General features: G+C 33.4%; 1 protein-coding gene across 4 annotated transcripts in view; it reads right to left on the bottom strand.

The window, feature by feature from the left end:
- The window catches only part of PCDH7 (protocadherin 7), a 464,843-nt gene that overhangs the window by 242,711 nt on the left and 196,343 nt on the right, over positions 1 to 25,789 (bottom strand). For 2 of the 4 annotated variants that reach the window (XM_051965774.1, XM_051965777.1), the window contains exon 2: positions 18,627 to 18,843. In XM_051965774.1, coding sequence (XP_051821734.1) covers positions 18,627 to 18,843 — 217 coding nt within the window. The remainder of the gene's footprint in view (positions 1 to 18,626; positions 18,844 to 25,789) is intronic. The other 2 variants (XM_051965775.1, XM_051965776.1) reach the window with 2 other exon arrangements.

Below are 25,789 nucleotides of genomic sequence, written 5' to 3'. Positions count from 1 at the left end.
TCCAAAGTATGAATGATAACTTTGGAATTATTAAGTAGGCTGTCACCATGTCTATTAATCATTCAGGCTATAAACTTATTTGGGGGTGGAGTGAGGTGATTAAGAAAGTAATTGTTGATACCAGATCTTTTGCAGAGCTTTTTCCTCTGAACATGTACTTCTTCCCACTAAGATGAATATATTCTTATATCTGGTCAGAATGAAGTGACAATTTTTTAACCCAATCATGAAAGATCTATGCTATCCCTATACATCACACTTATCAATCTGGACCTGAGGAGCAGATCTTTGACTAGGTTACCTTTCAAATCTTTATACTGTTAATTTCTATGTAATCGTAGAACACTAAAATAAAACTGGTAGATATGAGGGCTTTTATGAATTGTAATTTAATGGCTTCACTTCTGACATTATGTTAAATTTTATGTTGGTCTCATTTCTGTGGGGCTCTTTTACGATGAAATGCAGTGAAATGATAAGATGATGCATTACACAGAAGCACAAAGACATATGCCCGATGTGTACTCATGCATAACTCACAGAAAAATATATTTGGTAATGGGAATTCCATGCCCGATCTCGTCTGACAATGTCCAATCTTACTGAAATACAGGACAAAATATAAGACTGAAATAGGAGCGTGCTTCAGAGCTGCTTATCTGGTAGAATACAATGGTTTTAGATAGATATTACAATACAGTCCATAATCTGATTTATTGCTATATTGTATCTTATAGAGTATTCTTTGTTACAACTAGTCTTAATTCTGTTCTGAAGAGCATCACTGATTGGCCCGTAATATAAAGCAAAGCAGATACTTGAATGTTTCTTCCCTCCTGTTCTTTCCCTCCACATCCCCTTTCAACTGAGAAAAGGAAAGAGGAAGAGGTGGAGAAAAGGAAGACATCAGAAAAAGCACAGAGTGATATACACCAAGTCACAGAACCTGAGTTTGAATCCCCAACCTACCACTTCTGTCTTCGTCTATTCTCTCTGGATGTCAGCTACCTCATCTGCAACACGATGGGGTGGGAACAAAGGACCTTGAAATGTCCTTGTACTCTGGTCAACCAGAACATGAGGGCACTTGAGGGGAAGCTGCTTCATATTGGAAAGGAGGAATACAGGCAAAACTATTCTACACTCTTATTGTACCAGGTTCCAACAGAGCAGATTATTAAATTTCAGAATAAGAATTTACAACAATCAGCAAAAGCTATAAATTGAGTCTTGATTTATTGTTTTCTTGATGGTCTAGACTTTAAAAAGTGATGATGTAGATTAAATTTAAAAGTGTGTCATACGTACTCTATTTTTTAAAAGGGCAGTTCTTAAACTTTTAGTAGCACAATACTGAGTATAGAGGAAGGAAAGAGCGAATCCCCACGCCACAGCTTTTTATTTTAACAAATTATTTTTTGCTAACTGATTGCTGTCAGCATGATGAAGTGCTTCAGAGCAACAACAACAACAACAACAACAACAACAAAAACTGGCTTCCAATTTAGCCTCTGCCATATCCAGCTATATGACCCTTAAGCGTCCCCTCAAAGCAACTAACTCCCTAAAACCATAGGTTGGTGGGCTATTGCTAATATAAACGAATTGCAGTATTTTTTGTAATCAGGACTTTCCGAAACTAACAAAATAAAAGTTTTGGAAAAAAAATAAAAACAACAATAAAAAGAAAAAGGACAAAACTGTTGTTTCTACACTACTGAAAGAGACTTATCAGTAGCCCCTTTCCCGTAAAATATACTTCTCTAAGAAAGAAAACTAATAATTTAGTAAAGAATCAAGCAATGCTTCAGGAGACTGGTATTTCTTAATAAGGCCCATGATTATGCCATCATGCTTATATCCTTTCCCCCAAATTGTAGTAATCTGCTGTCACTGTACCATCCCAGTCCTATCTTCCCCGCCTTTTTGCTGTATTTTTAATGAGAACTGCTTTAGTTCTAAGTAGACAAACACTCTAAGGCAGAAACGTCCTTTAGGCTTTGAGCAGCACAATATTTTTTGAAAAATATTTCACGTGTATTCTCAGTTGTGAACAAATAAAATTATATGCAGTAACCTAGCCAATAAATTAGAAATTTAACCTTATGAGGTTACATTTATCATGCTTCTATTTCCCTGGGTGATTTGCCCTTTGGGTATTACATTCCTAGAAAAGAATTCAGAATACATTTCTATTTTCTATTTTATAAATTTATTTATGCCCCTGAATTCTCTGGGAGCCAACTACATGCCAAAATTTAAATTAAGAGATGTTCATGCCTAATATTTTTAAGTCGAAAGGTGAGAGTGTAAGATGTATCAAAATTATTCCTAATCATAGGATTTCATATCCCTGGTCCTTCTGTCATTGAAACCATTTTCTATTCCACAAGGAATTTCTCAGAACTTTATCCTTACAGCTGTGGAATTTTTTTTTTTAAAGAAAGACAACTATCAATTACAGAGCTTACAGAAAGACACCAAGGCGACCAGCCTGAAGGTAAAGGTTCCCTTGTTTTTTTTTTTAATTTCTTTGACTGATAAAAAGTTGAGCAGAATATGCAAAGCATTGAGAGCTTCTGAAATCTTTCTCCTTAATAAGGAGGTTTCTGCCTGACCTGCAGGACTGTGTGGAGGAGATAGTAATTCAAGAATTCCTCTGAGCAAATAAATTCTGAATAAACAGCTACTTGATTACCATTATAAAAGGATATATGGAACCAGCGTATTTGTCCTATTTGGTCTTGTGTGGCATTGTTTCATATTTTCATGGATTCCGCTATTTTTATAGCAATTATTGTAGATCAGATGCACTTTTTTTCAAAATATGGCTAATAAAAATTTTTATGAGGCCTTTAATCAGTGCATATATACACACATGTTACACGCACGCATAATAGCTAGTATTTATACAATACTTTAAGGCTTGCAAAGCACTATAAATAATAACTACTTTCTCCTCCCAACAACCCTGGAACATAAGTGATATTGTTATCCTTTTTCTAGAAACGAGACAGTCTTGCATTGTGACTTAAGAACAGGTAGCTAATAAGTGTACGTGGCTAAGGCTAAACTTGGGGTTCTTGATTCCAGTATCCCATCACTGCACCATACTTAGAATTCATTTTACAACATTGTTTTCTCCTCTGACATAGTCACTGCTCTTGAAATAACTTGTTGGTGAGTCTGCCTGTTCAAGTCTCTCCCCGCTCCAACCCAACTTCTATTCATCCCAAAATGATTTCTCCAAAGTTTAGGTCTGACCATGTCACCTTCCTACTCTGGAGACTCCCTATTGCCTCCAGAATCAAATGCAAACATATAATATCCTTCCCAAATTGTTCCTTCACCTGTATTTTCTATTTTCATTATCAGTTTGACACATACACACACACACACACACACACACACACACACGTGTATGTATATATAGATATATAGATATATATGTATTTTTATATATGAGAAGTAGCATAAAGCCCCTCACCCCTTAAAAGAATGCTTATAGATTAGATTATCTCAATAATAAACTTTTCTATGGAGTGGGATTCTCAGTTAAGTTTGTAAGGGCTGCTTGTCAATAAAAAAAAAAAGTGAACACTAGCTTGGCTTTTTCTGCCATGTTTCATGCTCAGGAAAAAGTAAGGCTCCAGTGAATGTATTCACTGAATAAATTATGCCGATTTCACACATCTCTGGATCCTCCAAACCCATTAGATTACATTTTTAAAGAATATGTTTCATCTATTCATATTGGAGAAGGAAATGGTAAACCACTCCAGTATCTTTGCCAAGAAAACCCCAAATGAGGTCACAGAGTCAGACATGATTCAAACAGCACAACGACATTCACACGGTTCCCAAATATTCAGAAAAAATGAAATCTCTTTGTTTTTTCTTTTTTTCATGTTATTATTTTTGACAAAATAAGTAAAATGATACCATGGATTTCAAATTTTTAGAACATTTCTAGACTAGTCTCATCATATTCTCTTTAGCTTTTGATGTTCAGTTGTATGGTAATTATCATGCTTCAAATAGACTCTGAAAATATTTCCACATATTACCAAAGTATTTCCTATTTGTGGCTATATGTAATTCAGTTTAGGACTTTAAGTAGAAATGTGAATATAGGTTAAGAAAATATGAGTAATTCATATACTATCCACAATTCAGGGATTGACATAGTATTTTCCAAGGTTTTCCTTATGCGTATGGAACAACAGAAAAACAACAATAATCTCACCATTCTAAGTTGTAATATGCTACTATATAAATCTTCCAAATAGTAAGCATGTTATTTTGTAGGCCAGGAACTTCTAAATGCTGTAGAGTCAAAAAAAAAAAAAAAAAAACTAACTAAACATCCTTTGCCTTCAATGTGCTTACTATCAGTAAAAACTTTATTTGCATAAGTAAAACAAAAGTAATTATAAATTAAATACACTTAATTTGATATGACAGAGAAAACTAGGATATTAGGAAAACTGTCATATAGAAAATAGTCTTGAACTGAAAAGGAAATAGGGAGGAAAAAAGTCCATTCCATGCACTGGAATCAGGACATTCAAAAATACAAGGAAATTAGACTTAGGGCCTTAAACAAGGTATTTGTAAAGGACAGTAACCTATAATAAGCCTAGAATATTGGTTGACCCATACTGCAAAGGATTTTAAAAGCCAAACAAAGTTGTCTGTATTTTACTGTAGGGACAATGGGGAGCCAATTTAGCTCATTGAGCAAGGAAGAAACATCATATTGCTGACACCTTTCTCTTTTAAAATATTTTAATTATATAATGAATTTCACAGAACTATGTTCTGTGTTTTTAGGAACATTGTTTTGCCAGGTATGTGAAAGAAAACATATGGAGAGACTAAGAAAAAAAGATAAATTCTAAGGGCATTCTTATACCTCAAATGAGAGGGATATTCTAATATCCCATTTTTAAAGGAAAATGAGTTCTGTGACTACAGAGAAGGGAATACATTCAAGAATTATTTTGGAGGTAGAATTGAGAAGCCTTGACAAAAACTGAATCTGGAGTACGTGAAAGAGAGAATTGAAGATGACTAATAATTTACAATCAATCCTAGGATAACTAGAAAGATTGTGCTACTCTGGTTGGAAATGGGGAAACTGGAAAGAAAGAGTAGAAAAGAAATGAATTCTCCTTTAGAAAGAGTAAGTTTTAAATGTCTATTAGACATTTATTGGACAGATCCAATATTCAAGTGTAAAAATCTTAGATACTCTGATCCAATCAATGATCCAACGCAGTTCCATGGATCAAAGGATCCATTGGGAAAAATGGCATCTTGCTCCAGAGGAAACTGATGAATTTGAACTGCAGATTAAAGCATGCATTTTCCCCCATTGTTTATATTTTTCTTGTTTTATATTTGTGTCTGTGTTTTCTTTTGCATGACTTCATATGTATAATGTATGTCAAGTTGTTTGCCTTTACAAATAGGGAGGCAGTAAGAAAGATGAGAATTTGGAACTCAAAAATTTAAAAAGTATTAAAAATGGTTTTATGTGTACTTCAGTAAATATTTAATTAAGTAAATAAAATCACATTTTGAAAAAGGGAAAAAAGAAATCCAATATTTATGAAGTGATCTTAGTAAATATTTTATGTTAAATTATATATTTTCCTAGTTGCTGAAATTTACAAGCCTTTGTCAGGAAAATCATTCATATAAAGCTGTACCATTAAGGAAATTAGAATATGTGTAATGAAAGTGAAGAGTTGGCACAAAATAAATTTAAAATTTACTGCATTCATTTTTTAAATGTCTTTGAATTTGGTTTTCATGAAAATATATTTGTAGAGAAACATTTGCTTTTCTTTTTCATAAGGAACTTCTATTTTCTTAGCCAAGTGACCAGAAATAATTTTAAATGACATATTTAATGTTTATTACATACTAAATTTTATCATTTTATATATTAAAAATTATACATCATGAAAAACAATCAGCAAACATATATTAAATGTGCTAGATAACAATCTTAAGCCTTTAAGTTTGTTGTTTTTATTTTTTTTAAGGAAAACAAATTCCTGCTCTCAATGAGCTTAAATTTTAATGGTAGGGGGCAGCTAAGGTGTACAGTGGACAAAGCACTGAAATCAGGAAGATCTGAGTGCAAAGCCTCAGCCACTTAACACTTCCTAGCTGTGTGACTCTACACAAGTCACTTAACCCCAATTACCTCTGCAAAAAAATAAATAGTGGTAAGAGATCCCAAATATAAAGATAAATCAGCACATATAATATAGACTGAAGAGAACCTGAAGTAAATGTAAGAACGGAGGGAACAGAAAGTAAAAATAAGAGCAGAGGGAAAATAAAATAGTGAGCACATAATAAAAACATATGTCATACTCTCATCAGGCAAGCTTATATCAGATTAAAGGAAGAACTATTAAATAAAGAGAGGCAGAAGGAGTGACAGAGAGAGAGATGAAGTCAGAGAGAAACGAGAGAAACGAGAGAAACGAGAGAGAGAGAGAGAGAGAGAGAGAGAGAGAGAGAGAAAGTGTGTGTGTTGGAGCCTATAGTTTTCTCTGTCAAAGTAGGAAAGCAGCTTATTTATTGGGAGGGAGATATTCATGCCATTGTTGAAGAGACAAGGTTGAGGGTATCTAAGGTTTCCCTGTAATTCTATAGAGAAGCTTGATTAAAATGGGAGAGCGAGAAAGAGAGCAAGAGAGGGAATGAGAGTGATGGACATGTAGGAGTGACTAATATGCTGGAAAATACAAAATAATTAAAGATAAGTAGGCTCTAAGTGAGTTACTCTGTGGCTTTCTTCCATATGCTTCCCTCAAAAATTGAAAAGGGGCAGAAACACTCATATGGCTAAGTTAAAAAAAGTAAACGAATAAAAAAAATTCCCCTTTTAACATTATAAAGAATAAACAACAGGAACTCAGTAATCAAGTTAGAACTCCTACTCTTTGTACCTTAAAAGAGTTTAAGAAACGCACACATGAAAACCACTATGTCCATGAACAATTGATAACACTAATTTAATAGCTACTTGAACAGGGGGCTTGGATAAAATCCAGACGTGGACTGCAAAAGAAAGCCATATGGGTTTGATTTCAGAAAGGAGGATAAAAACAGCCTGTGGTTAAAATAGACAAAGGCTAGGAATTGGTTTTCGATCTTCATTATAATGGAATATAGAGGTGAACTGGAAGACTCTATGTTGTCCAGGAAACCACACCTAGTTTTTCAGACTGACTACTCCAAGAACTATTGAAGGCTGAATGTGAGTAAACCTGCTGAATAGACCATAGGAAGTTAGGTGATAAGAAGGGAAGTATTGAGGAAAAAAACTATATCGTGTCTAAAAGTTGCCCACTCAAAGACATTTTAAACACGTACCCATATCCAAGGTCAAGGCTTAGCAATCAGTAATGACAAATCAATGTAAACTCCCAATTCAAATATTTTCAAAGAGATTCTAGATTGAAATTAATGTAAAATATTTGGATGATCTGGGTTAAGGTTGAATATTAGTCAGAATTATTTAAGTAATTGATACAATGGGAAAGAATAATGAAAATCAGTATAAATTCTAGGATAACTCATGGGCATATTTTCACTGCATTTGAGCCTACATGGGTAAAGGGAATATGTAGTTTTGTGACAAAACATCAAAAATAGAGAATTTACAGATTTTTTTAATCTGTAAAACATGTTTATTTGCTAATATGCTATGTATATTTATTTTAAAATTATGCTGTGTCAGTTAGGCAGTTGTGTCCAACTCTGTGTGACCCCATTTGGGATTTTCTTGGCAAAGATATTGGAATGATTTGCCATTTTCTTCTCCAGTTCATTTTATAGAAGAAGAAACTGGGTCCTCATGACTAATGAATTTATTATGACTAATAAACCGGGTCACATGACTAATATATGTCAGAATTCAGATTTGAACTCACAAAGATGGAATCTCCCTAACTGTTCCATCTAGTTGCCCTTTAGGCAGATTACCTTACATTTCATAGGAATTCCCCAACACTCAATATTTATTAATGTGGTCTCTAAGTAGGAAAAGTAATGAACTCTCATGATACAAGAAAAGGATTTTATCTTCATGTAAGTTGAGTAACTACTTTTTCTTAGGCTACAATATAGTATTAAGAATCATAAAACCCAATAACAATAGCCCTTTACAATTATTAGTTATGTGGTTATGGGAGAGTCACTTAATGTCTCAGAAATTTGGCTTCATGATCTACAAAATTGTGACAAATAGCATGTGTGTTAATTCATAAGTTTTTATGATTTTTAATGAAATATGTTTATGTATAGTTCTTGAAAAGCTTAAAGTTCTATGCAAGTTTGAATCATAAAGAAAAAAGGAGGTGGAAGATATTACTGTCTTCTGTGCTTAAGTTCATATCAATATTAAAGGCTTTCCATAAACATAAACTTCTGGAGTATTATACATATAAAAACAAACTGGAATTGGTATTTCTTGCACTATGGGATTAATTTTTATTCCTTATATAAAGGTATGTTTATTATTTTTAGTTGCAAAGGACATAATAATATTTAAAATTTACGATTCTATTGCAATGTCATGCATCTAAGAAAGAATAGATAAAATCTAGTCAATAATGACAATTCACATGCATTCACTGAATTGATCCATAGCTAGCTTGATTCAATTTTCTTTTCAAGAAAATGAGATATTCATATTTTTCTATTATAAAATGCTAATAATATGATTAAAAATAAAGTGTTGACTTCTAATCTACTTGAGTATATTGTACATTGCTACTTATTGCACATCAGGGTAATAGTAGTGACCTTCATCCTACTTTAATACTTGACAAGAAATCAAAAAATAAAAAAATAGATTTTAACACTTTAAACTGTTAAATTGACTACTACAAAAGAACCTCAATAATGCGTTGTGATGGGGAAAGGACATCAATATTATTTGTTGCTTTCTAAATCATCCAGGAATTTTTGCTGTTAGTTGATTAACTAAATTAAATTTTCTTCTCTGCTACTATCCTGATATTTCAAGAGTTCACAGACACTTCTCATCCATTTGTTTGCTTTGAAGGTGAGCTAAGAGAAAGCAACCATATCCTGACAGCCTCCAAACCAGAGGACAGAACTCTGGGTTAGGAAGGTTATAGAGCAACCTAGAATGAGAATTCTTGCTGTAATCTTATAATTGTCCATATATTTTCTTCCTCTTGCAGAATGAGTATTTCTTATTCGACAAGTGCAGAGACTAATTTAAAAGTGCTACTATTAAAATGTAAAATTACCTGCAATGTTGAAACAATCGGGTACCTGCATAAATGCCACATAAAACATTGCTACAATTTTTTAATTAGAAATGATCCACCAATAAGCGCTTAGTAAGCACCGTCTGTGTGCTATGCTATGTTTCTGATCTTAAAATTGATAGAAAGAGCAAAACAGAAAGTACACATTTTAAAATAGAAGTGCAGGAATGTTAGATTTTTTACACAATTGGATTTTTATTCTACCTCTTCTGTTTTAAACCTTTCAAAAAAATTTCCATCAACTAGTTACAGACTTCATGCAAACACAGCAAATCTAAACTGAAAGGTTGTTAGATTATATTTAAAGATGCTGCATAGGAAACAAGCTAAGTTCTTATGACTAGCATATATCTTCATTCCCTTTTACTAAGTAACTACAAATAGGTTTCTTATTTAACAGAAATAAAAATCATCTAGTTTATAATCCATCGATTCTAAAAACCATGATATATATTCATTTTCTGTCTCTGTCTCTCTCTGTCTCTGTGTGTCTCTGTCTATCTCTCTGTCTCTTTCTGTGTCTCTCTGTCTCTAATTCTCACTGTTTTATATGCTTACTACATGAACAAAAAGGAGACTAGATTGTATATCTGTATGATGTGACCCTATTCAAAAATTTCAATAGAATTCTGAATTGTCAAATCTTATTCCAATGCCTCCATCCTTTTGGGAGAAACATTCCTGCATGGTAGTTATATTAAGTCCTAGAACACTACAGGGCCTTGAATTTTTGCCATCATCCTCATCATCACTAACATTTATATAGTGCTTAAAAGTTTACAAAGTACTTTACAGATGTTAACTCCCATCTCATCTAGTCTCTGAGGAAAATGTAATTTTTATTCTTATTTTACAGATAAGGAAACTGAGTCTCAGAGTAAGCCACATGGCTATGAAGTGAGACAGAATATCAACTCAAGAATTTCTAACCTTAAGTATAGGGCATGAATCATTATGTCAGTGAGCTGTCACTTTACCTACATGCTAGTTATAGCCACTCAAAAGTCTGACGTAGCCATCCACAGCGATCGCTAAAGAACTAGAAATGAGCATCACAGTGGAATGGTGCTTGGTGAGAGCAAGAAGGAAGAAAATATAAATACCAAAATGGTAAATAAAGATGGGCTACCCATAGGACAAGAACAAGAGATAATAGGCAGACAGTTCTTATTTTCCACTATTCAAGAGAAAGGAGAGAAAGATCCCATATATTAGGTGTTTATTTGTGTGGGGGGGTTTTGTTTATTTTTGTTACCTCTATCCCCTTGTGGACCACCTATGAAAGGACATGGATGATAGAAGCACAAATCAGCCATGCATGGACAGATTGTGTTTTTTGTCAATGAAAGGAACACCCCAAACTGCTGAGATCATGACACCTTTTCAGAAAGTGAATAATGAGAAGCCATGCACTGATAACATACCAACATGCCTGCAGTTCACCCACAGGAATCAAATGATGTTTAGCAGATCCATTTTGTCTAAGAAGTAAGGCTTTTAAATTACCTTAAGAGTATATCTATACTTTCAAAACTGGGGGAGAGGGGGAGATGAACCATGAAATGGAAGAACAACATCTTTAAAAATTCTAAAATGGAAAGGAAAGGAAATAGGGATAAAGGGAATAGATGGGCAAAATAAGTTTTCAATCAACACAAAAAGCACAGAGTAGCATCATGAAGAATAAATGCTGTCAAATTAATCTAATCTGTTCCTTGTCAAGAAAGTAAGAATAGACTTGGTATACTGAAGCAAAGGAAAAGGGGTAATGAAACTAAGCTTTAAGAGGCTCTTCTGAGGTTTTAGCGAGTTGAAAAATATTGTCTAATTAAGGTAACTTTGGAGATAAGGCCCAAATAGCTGAAAGACAAGGTGTGCAGAAAGATCAAGAAAAAGATAAAATGATCTTTAGAAGAATTTTGTAGGGATGCAGGGTTAATATTTTAATATATGTGTTAATTATTGCTTTTTTATTTATTTATTTTTTGCTGAGGCAATTGGGGTTAAGTGATTTGCCCAAGGTCACCCAGACAGGAAGTGTTAAGTGTCTGAGGTCAGATTTGAACTTGGGTCCTCCTAACTACAGGGCTGGTGCTCTATCCACGGCACCACCTACCTGCCCCACATTAATTATTTCTATAAAATCCTGATAGTTGTGTTGTATAACTCATATTTTGAACATTTTTTTTTAACTAGAGAATGAGATTGATTACCTTTTGTAAAGAAATAATCAGTTTACAGCATTAACACATACATTATAAGAGCACAGGACATAAACCAAATATGAAAAATATGTACAGTGTGTAAATTAGGTAAAAATTCAGCATGAGATCATTTCTTAGCAAAATCTAGGAAGTATATGAATGAATACATTACTGGGAAGCAGAAGAGTAACTTTCAATGTTACTCTCAGATCTGACATTACTTCCTTCAAATGTAACAATGCTTTGGACCAAAAACTCTAAAGTAAAAGCAAGAAGTCTAAATCTAAAGTAGAATTTAAAATGACAATGTATACCATATAAATATATGACTAATACTTTTAAATAAGGTAAATGAGGATAAGGAAACTCTAACTCCTAATTGTTCATAATTTCTTATTTTTGCATATTTATATTAAAAATTCACATTTTCAAAAGGAATAAATAGCTGCTAACAATATAATTTATGATACCTCAAACTAAATAAATTATGATTCCATCATATATATGTGTATATGTGTATATATATGTATATACACACACATATAAACACATATATACATATATATTTATTCTTTGGTTCATACTACCTAATTCAAACTTCTCTTTAGTTCTTTGAAAAGTGTAGTGGAAAGGTGAAGAGTTGTGGAAATGAGGAGACCATCACTGTACCTTAGTCTTGTCTCTTGCCACAGCCATTACAGGTGACAAACCATTTTTCATATCCATCTTTCATCCTTTAGTTGAGAGTGTCTTTCCATGCATGGTTATCTTGGGTCTGCTTTGTATTTGAATATATATAATTAGGCATGTATGTCTTGTTTCCTCAAAAGAACATGAAGGTCCTTGAGGGCAAGAGCTATATCACTTTTCTATTGATACTCTCAGAGAAGATAGCTGATGCTTAATAAATTCTTGCTGATTAAATCAAATCTCTCCCTGAATTAGAAAGAGATAATGGCAATTCATAGTAGAATGTCTATATTCCTCCTGTATGAAGTAAATCCTATCTTTTTATTTACATAAAAAGGGATCTTGCATTTAGAATACTGACACATAAGAGAGTGAAAATGTGCCCAATATTAAAGGAAGAAAATTATTTACCTCCCAAAAATGTCATCTTGAAAATATGTAACTTTTTTATTTAATTTAAAACATTATGATTTTGCCATGTAAGATTCTATGGCAGATAATGTAGTTTTGCATAAACGTGAGTTAGAGGATAATCCTTATATACATTTCAAGACTCTCTTATTTGACTGCAAGATCCTTGAAGACAATGGTTGGGTCTTTTGGTTATCAGAATTTATCAAGGTGCCTTTGTTTTGTTTTGGTAAAAGGTACCTGACAAAAACAAACCTGCTGGTTTGTTGAATAGAATTAAGGAAAGATAGTAAATAACTCCGTTCAATATTCAGTCTAAATTCAATTAAATTTTTCTGTTGACTATTGATGCATAGCAGAGTACAAGATTTATCAACAATCAGCTCTTTTTTCTGAATACAGTCTGAGAAATAGGCTTAGAGATTGAAATCTTCTCATCTCCAGGCAGAAGACATGTCTTTACAGTCCCCTGCCACCCTTCCTCTTCCCCCACACATATGTCAATCTTTCTCAAGATCAATGATAATTAAAATAAAAAAGATAACAATAACTGAAAAAAAATGAAAAACCAAGTCAAATTTAAAATAACTACAGGGTAGGATAATCCACATTTTACCTATAAAACACTCCAATGTGGACATAAGAAACAGGTTTCATTGATCGTGAAATGCATGGAGTTTGTAATCTATAAAATAAATGTCAAGTCCTCACCCCAGTGTATATTCTCTTGCTTAATGATCTCACCAACACACACTCTCTCTCTCTTTTTTTCAAAATCACTGTGTAGACAACACCCAAATCTCCATGTCCATCACTATCAAACTTGCTCCAGCACTCAGGTCCTGCATTTATAGTTCCCTTCTGGATCGCTCCACCTGGATGTCCAAAAGCATCTCAAACTCAAGATGTACAAAGATGAACTCATCATCTTCCTCCAAAATCTGGACCATTCCCTAACATCTCTTTCTATTTATGGCAAGCCTATTCTCCACATTGCCCAGCCTGATAACTCTGAAGTCAGTTTGAACTCATCTCTTTCCTTCACTCTTCACATAATCTTCACAATGTCCTTTGCCTTTTCTCCCCTTCTCACATCAGTTGCAATCACCTTTGTTCAGATGTTCATCTTCTCTCATCTAAACCATTGCAACTGCCTCCTAACTTGTTTTCTTGATCTACCCCAAACCCTTTTCAATCCATACTGCTATAGAATTCTTCTAAATGGGGCACCCTGATAATTTCACTCAAATGTTTCTTTTTACCCATATCCATTGTTCTCTGGTGAAAATAAGCTCTCCTTCCTCAGAAGTCTTAGAGTATTTCATCATAGACCTCTGACTTAACTCATCTCACTCTCATTTCATAGTTAAATATACACTCATGACTTCTCCCCACTCCCATACCAAACAATCAGCTATTTGAAGTCATATATGATTCAGTTCTTGCTGTGAATCTCTAGCACATAACCTCATGCCTTATACAAAGCAGTCACTTAACAAATGTTTGTGGACTAAATGATGTCAACATAGAACTAATAATAATTTCATTGTTACAGAAATGAAGGAACAAGTATGTGGAACATCAAATAAATATAACCCCCAAATGACTATATTAGCATGATCATTTTCCTTACAAACAAAAAAAAAGGAAGATAAGATTTTTATAAATATTAACGTGTGAAGACACAAATTCACACAAAGCAAAAAGTGAATGAAGAAGTACTAAAATTAATTAAGATGGTGCAATGGCTGACTTTCTGACATCATTTAAATTATTTTGAGAAACCTGCCTTAAATAAGTAGAAAAGTCATGATTAAAAACAATGGAGACCTAAAAAGCTAGCTATTTTAACAAGAGAAATCAGACACATCATCCATGTCTGTGTTAAATGTCATTGAAATCACTCTGCTTTGATTTCGTAAATATGCTACTGTCTATTTTGGATAGCGAGTACTCAATATCCTTGATTTCTTAGGGGATATTATTGGCAAAATTACACCCAACAAATGGAAATGTGTTTTGTTTTTCATCTTTTACAGTTTTTTACCTAGAAAACATCCACCGAATCCAAGATACAGAAGAGGATGGATGGGAGAAACCATATTTTGAAGGTTTTTAAAAGGATAGTCAGTATTTGACCTACACTCTCCTATAACTTACCCTATGTATAAGGCATTGCTTACACAGTATACTTTAATGGAGGTCCAACAATACTCAATCTGTCTTAATGTATTCTTTGTTAATATCTGTCAATGTCTCTATCTCCCCCTCCAACCTAGAGAGAAGATCCCATTACTCACTGGGCTTAAATAACAAATTTATCATCTGCATAGAGGTTATTAGGGAGCAGAAGAAGGTCTTGAGTTGCCTTTAGGTTATCCACATTAATTCATCAGTATAACTGTCACCATAGAAGATAGACATAGCCTAGAACTATAGAGAAGAGATACAAGGGTGAATATCAATTTAGTGGAGAGTATAGAAAGTAGGGACTAGAAATAGTCTTAGAGACCAAAGCTCTAACTGTCTAGATAAAGAAACCAAAGTTAAAGTACCAAATAACACAGGACTAGGCTCTATTCGGATTCCTGCTGTAGACCTCAAATCTGACATAATATTAGTTATAAATCAGAATATGTACACCAGGGTAACACAAAGCAATGAATTTCAGCTGTGTGCACATGTGGGATAAGGGGAAAACATGATCACAGGGATAGGGGTAAAACCTAGGTCTTCAAAATGTGGTATCGGTGGAGAAGGATTGAAGGAGGAAGGAACAAAGATGCTTAATACTTCTTAAATTAATTGGCAATTTGGTCTTTTAGTTTGAAACCGTCTCTGTTCAAAGTCTTCCAATAACCTTTGAATAGAAGTATGGGATTTCCTCCTTTTTTAGATGAGATCTGTTTTACCTAGTCATACCAACTCATGTATCTCCTAATAGTATATTTTCACATTCAGGCTACAAGTAATTGTGTTGTATTCCTTTTACCATCCTCTACCACCAAATATAAATGGAAGATCAGAATGCTCTAATAGAAACTATTTGAAGGTAGGGACTACTTTGTCTTAGTATCCTCACCACCTGCCACAGTGTCAACTGTGGATTTGAAAAAAAAATGCTTATGGATTAATTTGTTATTCTACAATTAACACCCACTGCAGAGGTAATATAGTATATAATTTATTTAAAGTGACTGAACTTAATGGTCTACTATCTGTACCTGATTCTGCTAAATAATAAGGTGCAAAAGACCTTTGATTTACCATTGAGATGTGCTTCATTGCTCCCTCCTTTCAATTTTCTAAGGTTTCAGGTACTTTCTTTTCCCATACTCTGCCATTATAATAACTTGTTTTCATTAGTTCTCCTCATTTATGAATAGGATGCATTGTAACACTAAAAGGCTTTATATTTCTGTCCTGTAAATTATCTTTTCAAACTTTAAAATGAAAGTAAAGCCAAAGCAATTAGTTATCACTGCATTGTTCCACACAGGTTGGAATGAAATGCTAAATATTGGAAGTAATACCAATTAAAAACAAGGACAGAATCCAAAATGGTCTTTTCATGGAAAATCCATGGAAATCCAATACAAATCCTGATTAAAACCTAACCAAGCAAGACGCTCTAGATTACCTGGATTCCAATTAAATATGACAAATGAATACCTGACAGGTTTCAATTCCAAATCTATTTATGCCAGAATGATCCATTAATATGGAAGATGAAATTACCAGAATCCCAGCAATTCAATTGTACTTTACAGCTGTAAGACAAGTAACTAGAAAACTTGGACCTAACAAAACTCCCCCTCAAATGTCAACTGCTCCATTTAGAGAAACAAGTACAGCCCATCTCCTTCTGTCATTACTTACAGATCACTGCTAAAAGAATTTCTGCAAAGCAGATGATAAGCTACTATATAAATCCAAAATTTCAAGAGCAACAGCAAAATCCCAAGACCAGAAGGATCCTTTTCATGAGGAAAGCCCCCACTTTTGTCGGGGCTCAAAATAAAGTGATTCTGACTTTGTGTTTTTAATAAACAATTAAGAGTGCCACCCGAAAAATATTTTCCCTAATGATGGTCTCACCTGTTACTTATCCTATGGCATATTTCTAAAACATAACATATATGAGGCATAGTTATGTTTTGATGGATCATTTTCATAATTCTTTTTCAAAGAAATCGAATAGCCATACATGAACTAAAAACCATCAAAGTAACTTGAAGATGATTTAGATTACAATCGTCAAGAGTCTAAATCTATTCACTAATGAAACAAAATGTCTTTGAAGAACCAAAATAACACACAAATGAACATTTTGCCCTTTATAGACTTCTCAATGGATTAAGAAAATCTTTATGTTCAATGAAAGCCATTGGTGAAAACTAAAGATTCGTTTAAATTCATAATATGTATGTCAATGCTGCCTTCTTCTAAATAAGCTATATGTGTGACACAGTTTTCCAGAGGAACCTTATCACTGGCCAAGTGATTGTCAACATATATCTTAACTACACAGTCATCGGCATTTCACTTTAAAATGAAAACTTCTTAAAATCTGTCAAGTGTGGCCCCAAAGGGCTCTTCAGCTTAAAAGCAGCAACATAACAAACTCTTTCTACCCATATAAATACACACTATCATACACACAGATAAGCATGCCTTCGTAGCCATAAGGCAAAATGCCAATTTGAACCCTGAATAATTAAACAACATGGACCATCAATTTTTAGATCCAAGATCAGACCTACTCAGCCAAACAATAATGTCAAAATAATTATTTAATGAGATTAACTTTAATAACAATTTCATTCTTGGTCAGTTATTCCTTTCTGTACTATAATGTCCAATTTCAAAATTGCTGTATAAAAATATATCAATTTTTTATTTCTAAAATATTTGTTAATTTACATATTTTGGCTACAGAAAACCGTATACTTTTAAAAGGAAAGTTTTATTTCAATTTGGGGATGGAATAGGGAAAGATGATCACTAAGTGTTAAGCCAATTACTGAATTCTTCTAAAGCTAACTTTTGATTTTGTACTATTGTGAAACTCCTTGAAATTCTCCTTCCTCCTACATGGAAACACATTTTCCTACCTAGATAGATATATGTATATACATACATTTGAAATAATTACAAAAATAATCAAAACTTCAGCATCCCACAGACTAACAAAAACCTATTATTTGGGGCATACGCTAATAGGAAAGTATATGGCCTGAAAATAAAATCTAGTATGTGTGTCTTGGAGAATTTTTTAAAGTGTTATGTTTCTAAATGATTTCTTTTCATACATGAAACTTCCACTAAATATTTACTATTGCTTTTTTCTAATGTAAAAGAATATGAATCCAACACCTCACAACGAGGGGGGGAAAAAAAGGTGTTTCTTTCCTTGCTAGATAAATTTGAATACTGCATTCAAGTGGCAGATTCTACTAGGATTGTCATAATTTACTGGTAACTTTGTTCTCCTCCTCTGACTCTCGCAGCACCTAGCTGAAGTCAAATATAATTTTTGAAAACACTTCTCTTAGTGCCTGGGAAAAAGTGAGAGTTGAGCAAGGTGTTTTCATTGTTATTTTCCTTCAGTAAGACTGGACATTTGCAATTGAAGAAATAGTTGCATGACAAAAATGAATAGAAGAAAACAAAAACATGAGCTATCTTGGTTTCGGTTATAAAGAATTGTGCCTGGATTGCTTCCTCCATGTTGGCTGCTTCACTGACATTTTTATTAGCAAATTTACTGTTTCAGAGGAATAGTTTTAAGATAACGGAACAATTTCAGTTGATTTTATTTGTAGAGTTATGATTCCTTATTTGATATCCCTGCTTTTTAACAAACCTCGTCATTTTAAAATAAAATTGTTTAGTTTAAGCTATTTTATGGTAGTTTTAGACTGGCCTTTCCACAAGTCTACTTATTATGGCTCTCTAGCGTGATTATGCGTGTGAATGTTGTGTTTGGCCCTACCATTTTCCATATGCTCTGCCTCACCAACACTGCCATCCGGCGTAGTCCTCTCATAGTTGTCCTCTGGGAGTGGAAGGGCACCCAGTCTTGGCCCTGATGAACTCTTACTGCTTGGTGTTTCGGACTCCTCCAGCCCGCTGTCATAGCAACTCTGCAATGACCCCTGATGTGGGTCCTGAGGCTGACTCACAACAGAAAACGTCACTCTACGAAATGGCTGCAAGAGAAAAGATTCTGAATGTCACTAAATGGGAAGGCGTGGAAATCATTGATTTTTAAAACATGAATTAAGTACAGCAATGCCTACAACTTACTAAGGAGGTAAAAATGGTCAATCTTTTAAAACATTTAATGAATTAGGTGCTATCTTTTGGTACAGATTTCAGAAAAAAAAGCAATATTGGATAAAAACCCACATAAAAATCTTGATTGACGTAAGAACAAATTCATATTTGATAATTTTAGAATATGTCTTTCCTGTATAACTATAATATATAGAATATAGATTATTATAGATACAGAAGTTAATATAGAAATTATCTGCAAAAATGGCTGCCTGTAATTTTGGAAGTCAACAAGTCAAGTCAACATGGATTTATTGGGTACCTATTATATGGCAGATGCTCTCCCAAGAACGGGGGGTGCAAAGAAAGGTTAAAAACAAAACAAAATGATCATTATTTTCAAAGAACTCACAATCTAGTAGAAACTTCTAGGAATAACATTATTGCAAAATAAAACATGCTAATTTTTTTAGCACTTGTGACAGCTAGTCTCAATGTTATTTGTCCATGGTTGGCCATATTTAGATCTCATAAACAATCAAGGTTTTACAAACAATACAATTCGTAGCAAATTTATGACAACGGATTAAAATATTGATCATTATAGACTGGTGTTCACTAAAGTATTAGATATGACTGTGTGGATTTTACCCTGGATTTTAAAACATGGAAAAATGTGCTAGTTGTAGTGTATGAGTGAGACATGCATTGATCAGTTTAAGGACTACACTAGAATCTACACACGATTAAGTTATTGCTAGGAAGCCACTACAAGGTTAAATGGAAAAATCTAGGGGATTTACAGAGGAAAACATACAACAGGTATACAGGATGGTTGGATTCATAATCTATAGGACTGGAAGAAGTAGCCATTAAAATATGACAAATTGTCTCCAAGTATTGGAGACAAAAGATAACCAATTTAGTAAACATGTATTAATTATTTATGAGATGGAAAGATGGAAACAAATACAGTACTTGACCTTAAGTAGTTTACAATCTATTAAAGACTAAGTTGAACAGAATTACTATAATATGGTAGAAAATTATTAAGTGTATAGAAAAAGCCAAACAACTGCATTTGAGAAATCCGTGAAGAGAAAGATTATAGATTTGGAATCAAGGAAATGATATTGGAAGAACTGGTGCTTGAACTGAAGTTTAGAAAAGAAGAATAAGGTCAACAACTAAAGACTGCTGCAATTCCAGGTAGAGGCATATAAAAATAGGGAACAAGAAGAATAAAATAGATCGAGGACAATGAGGTGATCAGTTAATATGTAGCAGAGAGTGAAGAAAAATACTTTAAATAATAATCATATAAAGAATTTGGATTATAGTAATTGGAAGGAAGGAAAGAACTTTACTAAACTACTGTGTACCAAGTACTGAACCAGTACCTTACAGAAACTACCTCATTTGATCCTGACAACAGCCCGACAAGATAGCTGCATATATTTGTATTTTAGATATGAAGAAGCTGTCCAAGGTCACATGGCTATTAAATGTCTAAGGTAAAATTTGAATTCAGAGCTTTCTGACTACAGGCTCAGGGCTCCCCTCATTTAGTTTCTTTAGTTGCCAATTTTTGATGGTCAATAGCAACAGCTAGGTATTTTGAACAACTAAGGAAATGGCATAATCATGTCCAGATGTTATTCCACATTCTGGCCCTGTTGCTAAAGATTGATTGGACAGGTCAAAGATTGAAAGGAAGAACTCGCTATATTGGGGACAAGAAAAGAATCAAGTAATAAACAGGACCAATGCTCAGGGTGAATGAGATAATGATAACTGATGATGGTGATAAATCAGAACCACTAAATTTTCTTTTGTTTTCCCTGCTAAGGAACAAGCCCTTCTGTTGGAAAGTTCTTAATAAAAGTAGCTCAAAGGGAATTGAAATCTGATATAAATATGGAGATAGTATTCAAATAAAAAAAAAAAACCTGGGTATCTTTGATAAGTTATTAGGCCCAAAAAAGGATTGAAAGACTGATGACCATGATTATTGAGCCTCTATCAGTAATCTGAAAGATAATAGAAAAAAGCAAAAAATGTTATAACTTAGGAAACAGCAAATATTATCTCATTTTTTTTAAAGGCCATAGATGAGAATGGGATCTGTCTTTCATAGATCAATGAACTTGGCTTTGATTTCTGGTAGCAATTTGGAATATTTTATTTAAAAAAAAGATAATTAATATCTTGAAAAGGAAATGATCATAAAGAGTTAGCATAAACTAATGAATAACAAACTATGCCAGATTAAAGTCATTTCATTTTTTGACAGGAGACTAGATAATTGGTGGGATAGGCCTGGAGAGACTTATATGAACTGATGCTGAGTGAAATGAGCAGAATCTGGCAACAAGACTAAACAATGATCAGTTCTGATGGACATGGCTCTCTTTAACAATGAGATGATTCAGGCCAGTTCCAATGATCTTCTGATGAAGAGAGCCATCTGTACTCGAGAGAGACTGTGGGAACTGAATGGGGATCACAACACAGCATTCTCACTCTCCCTGTTGTTGTTTGTTTGCATTTTGTTTTTATTCTCAGTTTTTTTTTTCCTTCTTGCTCTGATTTTTTTTCTTGTGCAGCAAGATAACTGTATAAATATGTATACATATATTTGGATTGAACATATATTTTCATATATTTAATATGTATTGTACTCCCTGCCATCTAGGGAAGGGAGTGGGGGGAAGGAGGGGATAATTTGGAACAGAAGGCTTTGCAAGGGTCAGTGTTGAAAAATTATCCATGCATATGTTTTGTAAATAAAAAACTTTAATTTTTTTAAAATAATAATTGGTGGGGTACATGGAGTGTTGCAGTTAAAATTTCCCAAGATTTTAGTGAAACACATGACTCAGTCTCCTGTGCAACTATAATGCATAGATACAGGATAGATAATAATGTAATTCAATGAATGTACAACTTGGATGTGCAAATCCCCAAATAATTATTAACCATCCAATGTAAAACTAGAAGAACACCTTGAAATAAAAATTAAAAAAAAAAGTCAAAAAGTCAATGAACTACATGTTGCCCAGCATAATTCTCTGCATATAGAATTTATATTCTTAAATTGAGCTTCATGGAAGAGAAAATGAGGATAGCTGGGCAATGGTTTTAAGACACAATAGCAATGCTCATGTCAGGAGAATTGGAATATATTTTTAAAATCAATTTTATGTTTAATATTTTCCAAATAATTTTTTAAAGTTCCTATTGTCCTATTTCAGGAAAAAATATGTTCAATACAAAAGAAGAAATCCTTAAAAATCACACACATATAACAAAGCAAAGTCCAGAGGACAATTAGATAATTGACTTTGAAATATACATATTATAGTTCATGTTTTTAGATGATTGTTCACAGATTGGGTGTTCACATACAAAGGATAATGTTTATTGTTCCATATTTATGGACAGAAAATAACTTTTCTGAAGAACTTATTATTGATAACATTTTTAGGATTTTTTCCTTATTTGTGCTATTTCTAGGCTTTCACCAAAATATAAGTTCTACATTAAACATGGCACCTACCCTTATGGAACTTAAATAAGCCTCTTTTACATATTTATAGATTAAAAAGAAGGGTGGTGACAGATTGTGGAAAGCTGAATGCAAGTCAAAGGAACCTGAACTTTTTTCAATGGATAATAAGGCATAATAGAAGACTTTGGGGTGATAGAACCCAATCCAGGCAAAAGAAGAATTATTTTGGTAGTTTAAAAGAAAGACTAGAAAGAATAGAAACTCAAAATATTAAGTTGCAATAGTCCATAGAAGTGTGGATTAAAGTCTATGTTTGGTTAATGACAAGGGAAACTAAGGAAAGAGATGTAAGACGTTTAATGGAGTCAAATCAATAGGCCTTTGATAAATCTGAGAAATAAGGGAAGGGGAATAATTACAGGATAAAACTAAACTTTCCTACACACATGGTTGGTAGTTCCGATGATAGAAATGGACCACTTTTATCACGTTCACGCTACAATACAGAATATTGATTTTTAAAGCAGCATTACTATTTGCAAACACAAATTCATTTATACTTTTATTTTACCTAAGTATACTTTTACTTTTAGAGCAGATTCTTTAGATGAATGAAATTTATATTCAGACAAAAGTAGATTATTTAATACAGTAGTTCATGAAAAATTCAACTATCTTCTGTACCCTCCAATTGCAATATCATATTAGAGGACCGCATTATAATAGAGGTTCTGTATCACTGACTCATGAGCTCTCTTTTTATAGCATTTTGGCAAAATAGCATTCTTTCAGCTACACAATAAGATGTGCAATACTAAGCAAAATTTTAGGAAATACACCAATCTAAAATCTGGGGGGGAAAGAACATTTAGGAGACATGAGTTAAAATAATTCTATACACATTTTTTAATTGGAAATGTAATAGACATATTTAAAAATACTTTTTCTAGTTATGCAACATAGGTCATGATGCTAATTTCACATTACATTTGTCAGTAGATGGTGAGGGAAGACTAAAAGGGAAACAGATTGTGTGTGTGTGTGTGTCTTGAAAACTTGTAGACAAGTGATTGACTCTGTGTCTATTATCCATGAATTTAGTAAATTCACAAGTAGGAGAAAATGGGGATATGGAGGTATAATACAATCAAAAGCACTCAGGGTTCAGGGAAGTTTAGAATTAGAATCAATAGAGACTAATATGTTTTGAGATTGAGGAACTGATAATTCACAGTCCTATTCCGATAATCTCCAGGATCCGTGTTAAGTGACTTGTTATGTCTAAGGCTAATTCAGATTCTTTGTTCTTTAAGACAGTCTTCTTGGAGATAATGATAAAGTGCTTGAGAAATGTTCCCCTACTCTATCATTAGCAGAGATGAAAGTTTTGAAGAAATTATGGAGGAAGTAATCCAGGAAGGTCACCAGCAATTCTGTTAGTTTCCTCAGAAAGGAAAGCCCCATCAAAAGAGCTGGCACCTCCCTATGGAAAGAGAAAGTAGGAGCTACATGTATACATTATGTGGTTAATCTGAACTAGTGCTATTCTCCTAGAGAACATTCACTGAATCATTCCTCCAAAGCATGTTTTTAAACTTCTCTTATATGTGGGATTTTGTTAGGTACTGGGGATACAAAGACCAAAGTGAAATTGTCCCTGTCTTTAAGTGGATTTCTATCCCTTGACAGAAGGGGATGTATTTAAAACAATAAAATTTAAAATATGAATAGAATATATATGAATAGAATATATATAAATAAAATATATTAAAAATTATTTGAATAATGGAAAGAGGTACCAGCAACTGGGTAGAAGGATTAGGTCTTATATTTGAGGTGTATCTTAAAGGAATCTAGGATTTAATGAAGCAGAGGTGACCAGGGAGTGATTCAATATCAAAGACACAGAAATTTATCTGAGAAATAAAGAAGAGTACAAAAATCTCATTATAATTTCATGGCTTCATATATTCTGCTGAAAGGAACCTCACAGGTCATTTGGGTTGACCCCTTTACTTGTTGCTGCCCACTTTCACTGATTTATTTGAGAACAAATGGAAGATTAAGGGAATTCTAAGAGGTATCAAAAGTGACTTTGAAGTACTATGTAGAAAATTGAAGGACTTGGAGATACTGATGATTTCATCTTCCCGTTGAATGTTTTGACTTTGTAGGCATAATTAGGCTGTGAAAAGTGAACAGTTGACTAGATAATTTAAGGAGAGAATTTGCTTCTTCTTCTTTTTTTTTTTTTTTTTGCCAAGGGCAAGCAATGGATTATTGGCGGCAGAGGACAGGATAAATCTCACAACTGATTACCACTAATAGGATTAATACAAGATGCACTCAATTTGATATCAGAGGAGAAAGAGGGGTTCAGATTCTGGCTTCACCACTTTCTATTTCTTAGTATGCCTTTAGATCTTAGTTCCCTCTTCTATGAAATGAAGTTTATGGTCTGACTGCTAAAGACCTTTCCAGTTCCAAAATGATGACCCCATAATACTATAGAAAGAATGTATGTGGCAATAAACTCTAAATTCACCAAAAATTTTAAATTGAATTTTGAAGGAAATAAAGAGAAATAGTAGATTTTTTTTAAAAGCTGGTTTATACTCTTAAAAACAACAGATATGACACAAAGAATCACAGGGGAATAATGAATTACAATAGCATCAACTTCAGATACCCAGGTAAAAAGTAGGAGTAATAAAATAGAGAAAATTAGCAATGTTAAGCCCAAGGAATTATAGATTCCTGTCCTATTCAATATTTGGCTACATCTATTTATGGGAGGGGAAGAATAGGATGACCATTGCAAGGATAGCACAGCCAGATACAGATTGTCTCTTTAAGACTTGAAAGACTCATGTTTGTGGGAAGGAAGAAAGCATAGGAAAAAGTTGAAAATAAGGCAGGGAGAGGAAATAATTGAAAGGAATCAGGGTTAAAGGTGAAAGAAGAATAAGAAGAGGTAAAAGGAGGGTAAGTGAGCTGTTACAGAAAGAAAAGAATGAAATTCAAGGTGACAAAAGGAAAAAAAGAGACAAGATAGACTTAAATGGATGGAAAAGGAGATTTTTGATAAGAGTGATGTTGTCAAACAAACAAACAAAAAAAAAAAAAAAAAAAAAGAAAGGAAAATTCTATTCCAAGCAACCATATTGATTTTCTACCTGACCTTGTACATGGCTGTTGACCTCTTATTTCAGTGCCTTAGGCTCCTCATCTGTAAAATGGAGATAATAATACCTACCCGTTACTAACCGAAATACTCTGAGAATTAATGAGATAGTTTATAAAAAGAGCCTTAAGCTCCCTCAAAGATATATACTATAAAAGGTATTATTCCTCAGGCCAAAGCTATA

Source organism: Antechinus flavipes, chromosome 6 (genome assembly GCF_016432865.1).
Source record: "Antechinus flavipes isolate AdamAnt ecotype Samford, QLD, Australia chromosome 6, AdamAnt_v2, whole genome shotgun sequence".
In the NCBI taxonomy this organism is placed as follows: Eukaryota; Metazoa; Chordata; class Mammalia; order Dasyuromorphia; family Dasyuridae; genus Antechinus; species Antechinus flavipes.
This window is presented reverse-complemented; position numbering and strand designations above follow the sequence as displayed.